This window comes from Acyrthosiphon pisum, chromosome X (assembly GCF_005508785.2).
Source record: "Acyrthosiphon pisum isolate AL4f chromosome X, pea_aphid_22Mar2018_4r6ur, whole genome shotgun sequence".
NCBI classification, from domain to species: domain Eukaryota; kingdom Metazoa; phylum Arthropoda; class Insecta; order Hemiptera; family Aphididae; genus Acyrthosiphon; species Acyrthosiphon pisum.
In genome coordinates this window covers 53,704,941-53,718,067 of record NC_042493.1, presented here as the reverse complement: position 1 = coordinate 53,718,067, position 13,127 = coordinate 53,704,941, and the positions used below count along the sequence as shown (strand labels likewise).

At 27.0% G+C, this 13,127-nt stretch overlaps 1 protein-coding gene across 1 annotated transcript in view; it reads left to right on the top strand.

Moving 5' to 3' along the window:
* Nucleotides 1-13,127, top strand: part of LOC100167073 — a 203,125-nt gene that overhangs the window by 167,181 nt on the left and 22,817 nt on the right. The window contains exon 8 of the mRNA XM_001943291.5: nucleotides 1,054-1,259. Coding sequence (XP_001943326.3) covers nucleotides 1,054-1,259 — 206 coding nt within the window. The remainder of the gene's footprint in view (nucleotides 1-1,053; nucleotides 1,260-13,127) is intronic.

Genomic DNA, 13,127 nt, shown 5'->3' with positions numbered 1-13,127 from the left:
ATTAATATCGACCAATTATTTTACTATAGGAAAGTATTTTTTTAGTAATATTTTTTATCAAAGTGTTATACTACATTGAAAACATACAATGCAGTAAAACACTGACGCTGAATTATTTTAGTACAATATAAACGTATAAAAAATAATAATACCATGCACATAATATCTCGACCGTATCACATATTTTGAACGTTCCACTCAAATTACCATTTATAGATATACTATTATTAAAGCTTAGGTCAGAAGTTTCCATTATATACAAAACATTTTTTGAATCACCCACAAAAAAGTAACTATAATCGAGATTTTTCGTTAAAATATTCACAACTTAAAATACCAACTACCAATTACTTAGATAAAATTTGCTACCAGACATCACCATCAAAGATATAGTTATAATTGTTTGTTTCTTTAGTATGTGATGTAAAACACACACAAAAAAACCCATAACTACATTCAGAATCTATAATGTGCCTGATTTCATAACATTTACAAGCTACTATAATTTTAAAATTTACTTGCTAGTCGGTTACAAAAAATGTTATGCAATGTGTACATAACTAAATTCAACTTAATATTTTCAATGCAATAGAGTAATTATTAATAATGGAAAACAAATACAAAATTACAAATAAAATGTCCAACAAATGAATGTTAATTATTCGTAACAAAAGTAACTTGATTATTATGAACATATATACGTAGGTACTGTTATAGTATACTTGAACTTATATTATTATTTAATGAGTAGTCCACTCTGAAATTTAAAAGAGTATATCATTTGATAAGCCCATAAGGAAATACAGAAAAGATAATCAGTTATGAATCTTATAAGATCTGATATCTGATATCTTAATAGTAGTATAGTATTATAAATCATATTTTGAATTTTATAAGTAAACTGTTTTATATCATATACAACTGTATGTACCTATTGCCAAACGTATAGAATAATCGATCGTATAATATTACTATACTATCGTAAAATGTATTAATCGATATAATTTAGTAAACATACCTAAATATATTTTTAACCGATATTCTTTCATGCAGGTCTCGACTTGAAGCTTTCGAACAAACGTGTTCGGTGGATCAAACGACCAGCCGGTGTGCGGGACCTCCATCCACGTGTCGTGAGTCCATTCTTGGCATACTGGGGACGATGTTGAGGACGAATTGCGCATGCAAGGACACGTCTCCTTCCAAGTTCTATGACTGCATGGGATGGCAAAGGGTGTTTTGGTTCAACTCGTGTGTGGGTACGTATACGCATTACACACGTATAATATTAAATATTATACCCGTTAAGTAGGTATAAAAATAAATACAGGAAATAATTTTAATTCCTTTTGAATCAAACATTATATGATTAAGATTTTAAAAATAATTTACAACATGGTGAAAACGTGTTGTTAATTTTAATTTTCAAACGTTGACAATTATATACTTATTTACATAATATGTATTTGTATACGTATTATGTAATTATCAAGCACCTAATAACAACGTTAATGTGAGTAAACTATTTTTATTTATTATAATATTTTTTTTTTAATAACATAATTCAAAATTAAACAATTATTCCATTCGTTTATATTTCAAATCACACTTTGATGAGTTACAAACTCAAAATATATTTATTGTAATATTAATATAGCGAAAAACGAACCTATGACTGCGGTGTAGCTAAAATGCCTATCTAGAACGCCGTCTGATCATATTTTCACCAATTAATTTTCATAAAAACTTATACATACCGCTATTGATGGTTCTGTAAAAGCTTAAATTTAGTGTGCACTTTAATATGTAAATAATATTTTATTTTATATTCAAATGTAAGTTTTGTATTATATCAGTGTAACTAAAATGTATCGAGTGACGTATCCAATCCGTGGTTAGCGGATATTTAATCCACCGTAGGCGTATTGCCCCACTCAGTTCTAATTTGTTCTGACAAAAGCTAATAACACTTGAATCGAATCTTATTAAAATCAAGTGACACTTGTACCGTGTTACAATTAAACCAAAATTAACTGAGCCGTATCCAGAACGCTACAAGTGAATGACCCCTAAGATCTGATTTACACTGTTTTATAACTGCATATTGGTTGAAGACCACCCATCAAGGTTATATTTATACTAGTATAATTGCATATAACTATACAATGAAACTCGGTTTTTGAATATTTTTCCACGTTAAAAGAAAAACCAGATAACATATCAATATGCCTAAATTATCGGTATCATCATTATAAAACCAATTCCACCTTACAATAATTTTAAGTTTAGACTGTCAATTATTAGCTTGTCGTATTCCTCCCCAAGTTTTCTCCCGGTGAAACAAGATTCACTTACCCCGATGTATTCAAGGAGGTGGAAGGTCACAAGCAGATTGTTGACCCTGATCCAACATGCAGCACACGAGAGTATTATACCTGATCTTAATAATGCTCAAAATGATATCCGACTTTGGTATACCAAATCCTCTATAAGATGTGAATGCCGTAGCATACCTAGAATGCGTTTTTAGTAGGCTCTTGATTCAAATGATTATGTAATGACCAAAAATCCTAATTGAATAACTATTCGTTACTATAGAATATGAATATAAATACCATTTATTTTACAATACATATTTTGTATATTATAAAATCATTGCAAATATTATTGTCTGGCTCTTATTTTATTATAAGTATACTTCATAAGGTTCACTTATCTTTGAATTGTGACCAATAAAATAGTTATATAACATAATCATTTTCGAAAATGCTTAGATCAATGATATGTCAATTTAGACAAGAAAGTCAATGCAATACCATTTTTTATTTTGTACTTACTTTTCGCCACTATGATTGGCCTAAATTAAATCGGCAAGCAATTAATTGTAAATTTTCAAAAATTTCGTATGTGGCTTGGTGAGCTGCCCTTTAAAAGTTATCGTGTTATTTTTTATCATAAATCGTAGGTTGAAATCACAAGTAATGCGTACAAAACTATTGTTCTCATTAATACATATTATGTATAAACAGTTGTCCATGCTATTTAAAAATATGGTCTTGAGTTTCCATTAAATTTAATTGTAAAAAAACGTCTTCTGTTGACTTCCAGAATGTGGGGAGGATTTTTCGTCACCAGTCATACACAACCTTACGAACTGTTTTTAAATCTTTAAGAAATATTTAAGATAGTTCTAAATTATTCTAAATTTCGTATCTGATCAATTTTGAAGGATAAGTTGACAGTTACACTTCAACGCATATTTTACAATTTTCACGTAATACTTGCCTTTATAAATTATCAGGTGAATTTCCTACACGATTATGTTGTCCACTTGATTTCATAATATTTTATTTTTATCGGGCCCAGAATAAATCATAGCTGTGATTTTAACAACTCGCCATTTTTTTTTTGAGCCCAATAAATCTATTCTCTAAAGCTCCAACATTTGCAAATATTTTCGTCTTTCTGATTTAAAGCTTGATAATATTAAGTCTAACCTACTTTTGGCCAACAATCTAAAAACCTGATTCAATATCGGACAAAATATAAAATGTTTAGATAATGTAATTTGAACGTAATTGGCATGAATTCAGATGCATAGTCTACTATTGACTTATGATTAAAATATACCTCCAATACGACGCGTAAAGCACAGCGATTAACAAATAAAACAAGATAGATAAATTGGCAACGTTTCATTCGTTTGACTGTTAAAAAATATGGACTACGCTCAATCGGGTTCCATCGCTTTGGGTTAAGTATACGTTAAGTCCTTTGTAACATTCCTTACACCTTATATATATATTATGCACTAAACAAACACTATATAGGGTTGACCAATACAAAATATATACTCACTCAAAAATTGTTGACACACCAACATCATTATTTATTATTGAAATTACACACGGCAATTAATTCGACAGTAACCATTGACAGGACTGAACTCTCCTATACACACTTATTAACTGTCGACCTCTTATACAGTAAAGTACTATTTTAAATATAATTATTATTATACATATACTAGCTGATCAATGCACTTCATTACCCGTTAAATGTACCACTGTATATGACTCAAACATTGTTGAATTCGTTGTTTAATATTCAATGTATGGAGTTCAAAACTTATCTTAACCTTCCCGTTGCCGGAATAAAAATTCTGATTCACAGCAGTATATTATCAGGTAGACAATCTACCTGTGGTAGATCGCGGACCCAGTGCTGTTTTTACGTTAGTCTATGATTTAACTCTAAAATATCAAATTTATACCAAGTTTGTCATTTTTACTTAATTCCACATATGGTGGATTAATATAAACAATTAATACAAATTCCTAATCTAACCTAACCGTACTAAAATCCTATGAATAAATAAAACCAAACTTTAGACTTTTTAAATTAGCCTATCTTCTTCATAGATGTTTAATCTACACACAAACAATCATTTATCCAGCGCGACGGTAGTGGCGCGAAGCTAAGTAAAAATAAATACTGCGGAGTAGCCACTAACGTATAATAACAGGACACCGGGTTTTAACATTGAAAAATCGTCCTAATTTATGTCAATTCTTTGCCAAGCTCTACAGGGCAAACGGCTGAACATATAAAGTAGTATGAGGTATCAATCGATCAGAAATATTGTGCAGGTGGGAATAGAGGAATTCGCTAGCAGATTGGTTAGATAGTTTGTAAGTTATAACTTATAAGCAAAAATGTTCGAGTACTTTTAAGACCGATTTTGCGTACGGAACAGTGGGGAAGGAACGGCGGTGGGTCGGGGAACGAAAATATCGTAAATATCCCCCCCCGACCCGCCGCTTATCCATTCCCACTACTCTCATCGCGGCGGCGGCGGTGGCAGCGACGATGTACTACGACGACGCATAGAGGATATTATTAGGTACTCTATGGTGACAACTGACAACTGACAATTGCAAAAACAAACCATTTCGTGACTTGCACTCGATTTTTCGCGACGTGTTTATACTTTTATTATTATAATAATTTATTATTATGTAATATAATATTAATTATTATTATTAATTATGGAAAAAAAATTAGCAGGAGGCCAGCAGTTATTAAAGATTATTATTATTATTATTATTATTATAGAATACCAGATAATTAACACATCAACATTAAAAATAGTTGATATCACACCAAAAACACTACGTTATAACTCCGTGTAAAAAAAATCTAAGTTATAAAAAAAAAAATTTAGTAATGATTAAATCTTTAAAAGGCGTGATATACCTAATATGGAAATTAAGTAAAATGCCATTTTATAATATTACAAATACATATGATGACAAATAAGATCAATTGTAATGTTAAATACTTAGTCAACATATTATGTTTAACTATTTCATAGAAGTATACTTAAAAAATACAATTAAGTAACCACTACAGTAATTATAGTAATTAATAATGTATCATATGTATTTGTAATATTATAAAATAGCATTTTACTTAATTTCCATATTATATCACGTCTTTTAAAGATTTAATCATTATATTTTTTTTTTTTTTAACTTAGCTTTTTTTTTTACACGAAGTTGTAACGAAGTGTTTTTGGTGTGATATATATTAACAAAAAATTTGGACAAGTTGGTACCACTCTGCTGTACAATAGTTTTAATGGATATGTTATATTATTTGAATACAATGATAAACCATTGTATACGAAAAACGATTCTGTGCAGTTAGCGTAGTCCTTATAATATTATTATTTTTTATTTATTGCTATGGTGATACACAAATCGTTAGAAATTAAAATCTCATTTTAGCGGTTTTTCATAATTTGTAGGTAGTTTTTCTCGACGCTTTCTAAAACTACTTGTAATTTTCAATTTTGACCTCCTAAAAGTACCAACTAGTTTCACTTTTCTATCATAAAAATGCTGATCTCAAAAATAGAAGCATACTTACTATCCAAAATGTGGCGGACAGAAAAAAAAAAGAAAAAGAAAAAAATATATCATTGTAAAACAATTTTTCGTTCCGCTCAGAATCTAAAATAATAATACAAATCAACAAATATGTCCGTACCCAATAGCAACCAATAAATAATACACTATTATTATTTTAATCTGAAATAATACACTAAATTTTTTATCATTTAGTTTATTTTTGTTCTGGACCGATGGCACCACTGTTGTATTTGTTGACATCCAGATTTCCTACTTTTCGATGAATTTAGACAAATGCTTTCATAAGAACCTTGTCCTGACAATTACGAACACAGCGAAAAAAGAATCAGCCAAATCGACCCAGTCGTTCTCGATATTGATGAATTAGTATACATTTTGTCACCATTTTTATATATAAAGATAAGCCAAACGTGTCTTATTGTTGATGAAATACCTCATACACAGTACTCTAACCCCCAGCTATGGAAAACTCATCCATAAGGACTAGAAAACCTTTTATGGATAACTATAATATCGTAACTAGGTTCCCCGACATTGTTGCACCCTCAATTCTCGACGTTCCAAGTAAAATTATTTCAACACGTTTACAATGACTTAACTGAATAAATAAAATATCTTATAAAAGCTAACCTTCTTGCTTTGTGCATAGCCTTTTGTATAATATTTAAGCTTACAACAATCCAAGGAGTTCTCTAAGAAACATCATCTTAAGTCAGAATAATGACAATATCATTTTATTTTTAAATTCTCGATTTTAAGTATATCAATGCATTATTTTTCCTAAGAAAAAGGGTACCGTATAAAAATAAAATAAAAAAGTTGACAAGTGGGTACTACCTTTCTGCTGTACAGAGCAGTTTTCGAGCATATCATTGTAATGGATTTGTTATATTTGAATTAATTCATATAGGTATCATTGTATACGAAAAACGATTCTGAGCGAAGATGTTGTGTCAACCTAGCATACTTGTATAAATAATCTGATTTAATAGATAAAAAAAAAAAATTATAAAAATCGAAAATCAAAAATAATTCTTTGCTATAACAGCGTAACCATCCGGTGAACTTTTTCTTTTTGATAAAGATAGAAAAACTCGTTGGGAACTTTCAATTCAAATTTTTAATGTTAGCTCTGAAAAGAAAACTTTTATGAATTTCTAACTAAAAAACATTTTACATAATTAGAAACATTATCATGGCTATAATAGCTCAATAAAAGTCAAAATAGTTTGAAAATGTTACCATATATTATGGAAACTGCTATTATACATATTTGGTGAACAAGAGTCTACGTTTATCCGTTTTGAAAATATCAAAAATCAATTAATAGGAATTCCATAATTTATTTACCGCTGAATATCAGATATCGTAAAAATTATAAGTTCAAACGCTCATAAAAAAATAATTTTCCGTTTAAGTATACTTTTTTTTGTTATAGGTAAGAAACTTACGTGAAATCTTTTCATCAACATTTTTAATCTTAGCTATGAAAAGAAAATCTTTTATGAATTTCTTATTAAAAAATAATTTACAACATTTTAAAAATTTCTCAATACTATAAATAGCTCAAAAAGAATCAAAATGGTTTTAAAATTTTACCATATTTGGGTAATTGATATTTGAGCATTTAGTAAATATTTTAAATATCATTATTGGTTTTTGAATTACAACAAAATATAAAAATTGATTGATGAAAATGCATTAATTTACCAATGAACATTTAATATCCTAAGCATTTTAAATTTAAACGTTCATAAAAAGTTAATGTTACTCCTGTAAATGTTTTTTTTTTTTTTGAAAGTAGGGTCATTTTTGGAGAGATTTCTATCAACATTTCTAATGTTAGCTATGAAAGGAAATATTTTTATGAATTTCTAACTAATAAATAGTATAAACATTTTCGAAATTTGGATTTATTTTGTCAAAATTTGAATTTTAAATGCATTTAAAAATAATCGTAAGTATGTATATTTAATATTTTTTAATTTAAATTAATGTTTTATAAGGGGCCTTGCATTAAATCTTCAAGCTTTTTACCAAGTAAGTGAAAAAAGTTTTTATTAAAAATAATTTTAAAACAATTTATAAAATTCAAAACATACTTACAGGCTAGGTATAACTAGCTCAAAAATGGTCAAACATTTAAAAAATGGTACCTACCATTCATTTAAAATACTTATATAAATGTTGAGTGAAAATTGCAAAAGGCTACTGTTATTAATTTTTGAATTACCCCTAAACAATAAAATAGATTTTTTTCAAAAATTGTTTTTTGTAAAAATTACCACTTTTTTTAATTTTGTTTTTATTTTTCTAGGCACTATCTAGAACTACATGGAAATTTGAATTTTAACCTCCAAAAGTAAAAACTAATATTCACTTTTCTAGCAGAAAAGATGCTGATCTTGACAACTTGAACATTTTTACTACCCTAACCGTTGATTATAGACATAAAAAACACACATTATTGTAAAATCAATACATTCCTTCTCTCTGTGCAAAATCTAAAAACTGTCATTCCTAGTCAAAACCAGGGCTTCAAAACGTTATTATAACGTTATAATTTATAACGCTATAACGGAAAAAAAATGAAAAAAACATAAACGAAATTAATAAACGAAAAACGAAAAAAATCGAATAACATTAAACATAATACGAGTATATCATTAATCATAATTCATGATTGAAACTAAACAATAAACGTATTTGTAACGAAACAAATTGCAAATAACGTTTGTGATTTTTTTTTTACATTGAGCCCAATATCATTTTTTTTTAAAAATCTTATAGTTATGAACAATTCAAAGTTGGCTAACCTGTGTTGACAATAATTTATATTTTCCGAATTATTTTATCGCAGGTTTATTTATAAATATTGAATTCATTACTTTATAAGTAAATTTAAATATTCAACTAATAATTATCCATTTATGTTCGATTTAATTGGTGAAAAAATGCGGGCGTGTTATTTGGAGTATAATTTGATATAATTTCAAGTTGCTATAATTGTTGTTTAGTTAGTTGTAGATTTGTCTTCAAATTGTGATTAAGTTCCTTTCATCTAATCGTCTATGGTATATACCTACTTAATAGTTTAACTGATAATGGTTAACTGATCAGTTAGCTCCTTGCTAAAAACTCTAGGAAGATTGAAAATAGGTAATGTAACCTGGCCAACAAATTCTACTAATTTCATAATTCTTAAATAACAGTGTGGATAATTATGGCACAAATAACAGTAGAATTTATTATAAAAAAAAAAAACAATTCCATATTTATTTTTAAATTATAACGTTTAACAAAAACGAAAAATTAAAATAACGTTTAAAAACTGAATAACGTTAAACGGAAAAAAATCAAATAACGTTTCAACGTACAATATCGTTAAATATTAAAATTGTATAACGTTTAAATACCCAAAAACGGAAAAACGATATTTTTTTTAGAATTTAAGCCCTGGTCAAAACAAAATTACATTTATTGGTATGTTCTTTAACAGCAATCAACTAGATTCATGACCTCAAATACTTAAAATATAATATTAGTAAAAGGCTAAATATTATAGTAAAAATGATCAGTTATTTACTATTTTACATGGGGAGGATATGAACCAAGGCCTGGCACGTAGCCATGAACTTTTTTGATAATGTGTCTTAAAATCAAAACAAAAAACAGTAGAAATTGCAATAGTATACAAAAACATCATTATCAGATATATACAACTAGAAATATGATTAAGCTTATAATTATACCCAGGAGAAATAATAGCTATACTATAAATCTTTGAGTATAAAAAACCAACGTATTAAATTCCAAAACTAGAAATTCTCGCTAACTCGTCCTACACACATTTAACAGTTTTTAAAAATACAACAGTCATTTAACGAACATTATTGAGGACAAAACAATACTTGAAACAAATTATATGGAAATAATTAATATCACTTGTATTATGATATTATGTAGCGAAAACAACAAAGACAATATCAAAATAATAGATCGAGAATCTAAAAAGTGATATAATCCGTGAACACTCCAGTCTTAAATATTACAACTTTTTCAGATACAAATATCTAAATAAAAGACCTTGTTAATATTAAAAGGCGAACCACTAGCAAAAACATAATCCAAAAGATGAACAAGTGGTACTGCTCTGCTCTACAGTAGTTTTCGAGTATGTCATTGTAAAGGGTGTGTTATATTTGAATTCAATGATAAAATATTGAATACGAAAAATGATTCTGAGCAGAAACGTTGTGTCGTATTAGCATTCTTGTATAAACTATAAAAAATAAAATTTAATTACTGAAAAAATATTCATAAAATTCGAAAATACCTAAATAGCGTAACTTTTCTGTACATTTTATTTTTAATAAAGATAGAAAATGTGTGAGACTTATATCAATATAACTTTTAGATAAAATACACAGTAATGTAGCTAGCGTAATTTTATTTTGGTCAATAGTTCATTACCGACTATTTTATTTAAGTATTTTATATTTTTTCTACCACAGAAATCTGATAATACTTATTATAGGTACAAATTATTTTAGCATGTAAATATAAACTTCATTGATAAACATATGAGTAGTGAAAATTACAGTTTAAACCTATTAAAAATATTATATTTTAAAAAATACGCTTAACCAATATGCAATTACTACAAGTGACAAAACTATATTGCATGATGATGTTTGCAGAGGTTCATAAATAATTAAATACTTTTATAAATAATTTAACCTAATTTTTTTAATCAAGTGTATATTATACATTGCTTTATTAACCTATTCCAATTCTAATAAAATACAATCATTTTATTTCCATTCTGTAAAATACAAATAGTTCTTTTTACACATCCATTGTGTATTTTTAAATAATAATTACAAATTGTATAATAACTAGCTGATCTCGTGCACTTCGTTGCCCGTTAAATGTATTAACTCTATATGACTCAAACTTCGTTCAATTCATTATTTAATATTCGGTTTATGGTGTTCAAAACATGTCTTAACTTTCCGTTGCCCGGAATAAGAAATCTGATTCGCAGCAGTATATTATCAGGTGGGCAATCTACCTGTGGTAGATCGCAAACCCCGTGCTGTTTGTACGTAAGTTTATGATATAACTCTAAAGTATCAAAGTTATATCAAGTCTGTCGTATTACACCTATGGTGGATTAATATAATCAATTGATACAAAATCCTAACCTAACCTAACCATACTAAAATAAGATAACTAAAAGAAAGAATATTTAACCATTTTTAAATTAGCCTTTCTTCTTCCCAGATGTCTAATCTACACACAAACATTCATTTTTATTTATATATATTGGCAAAACATAATAATAATAATCAACAAACATGCCCGATCAACCAATATCATAATATAATACACTATAACTATTTTAATCTGCAACAATAAACTATATTTTTTATTATTTAGTTTATTTTTTCTGATGGCGCCATTGTTGTATTTTTGACATCCAGATTTCCTACTTTTCCGGTAAATTTTCTTAAAATTTTCTTTCATAGAAATCTTCTCCATGATATACTCTTTTGTTTAAAAAAAAAATTAAGAAGATCTGATAAGTAGTTGTAGAGTTTACCCTGTACAGAGATTTTCATTTCACATTTATATAGTAGTTAGAAGATATATTATAATAATTTCATATGCAATATAATATGAATATATTATTGTTATTAATTTTTATTTTATTGGTTAACTACGGACATTAGAATTGTGCGAGGGTTACAGTTGATCGAGGAACACGTGTTTATTATGGGTGCGAATTTGACATTAAAAACCGGGAGTGCATATTAAAAATCTGAAAATATAATGTCCGAACCACAGTTCAGCCGAAAATATTTTTATGGGACGCGAATTTTAGTAGAACCATATTTTAGCTGATAAATATTGATGCAGATTCACTTTTATTCACAAATATATTCTGATCAAATACTGTCAGATGGAATATTTTTTCAGACATTTAAAAATAATTAAATAAAAATTAGATAAAATATTAAAAGACACTATGATATAAAAACAAATTTAATTTCATATTTTTAATTGTTTTCTGAACTTTTGTCAGCGATGGTTACAAAATAAAAATAATAAAAATATTGCATAATCAAATATTATTTTACAATGTACCGAACTTGGGGATTATTTGGATAGATGATTAATTATTATTACCTATTTCATCATTGTATATTATACAGTCTGTATTTTATGTCTTCGTTAACTATGCGTACGCCTTTGTACGCATAGTTTTTTAATGAATATGGATTGATCATAATATGGACTTTCAAGAAAAAATTAAAGCACGCAGTGTTATACCAATTGCAAAATAAAATACATTTTTTTTAAATGATAAAAATTATATTTTTTCTAAACATTTTTATAGTCTGATTATCAATTTTGGTTCATTTGTAAATGCATTAGTACTTTTAATTACAAGAATTGGTTTAAATGTAATTTACTAGAGGTAAATATTACTTACTTTTTAACTATCTTTTAATGTAATATTGTCATATATTTGTATACAATTAAATCAGTAATCTATTGCCACACTCCACCAAAAATGATCTATACAATTTGGTATAAATTCCTAAAAAATATTTGACAAACATACTTCATTATTTTAATTTTAAAATACAACCATAAAAGAAGTAATATTATTGTAAATCGTAATGAATCGATAACTTTACCATTTGAAAAAAATATGTTTATTTTGTTGTTAATACAACTAAGTACTTAAAATTAAAAAAATAATAAAAATAAAAAATAAATACAATTCTACATAACTAAATACAACGACGATACACTCATAATAAACTCGATGCTCTGAATTAATTTTCTTATAATATGTTAGCCGTTACTATGATTTATTATTATTTGTATTATAATACTTATAAGTAGTATGTATATACCAATCCTGGCACACTTCATATTATATCAATAAAAGATCACAAAGAAAACAATGTGCAAAAAGATCAGAAAATTGAAATGCAATAATAATTAAAATATTTTTCGCAAAACTTATGAAATGCAATAATAATTAAAATATTTTCCGCAAAACTTAATTATTAAAAATAAAAATCGAAATGCAATAATAATTAAAATATTTTTTAATATAATTGTTATATTAAAAATAAAAATCTAAATGCAATAATAATTAAAATATTTTTTGCAAAA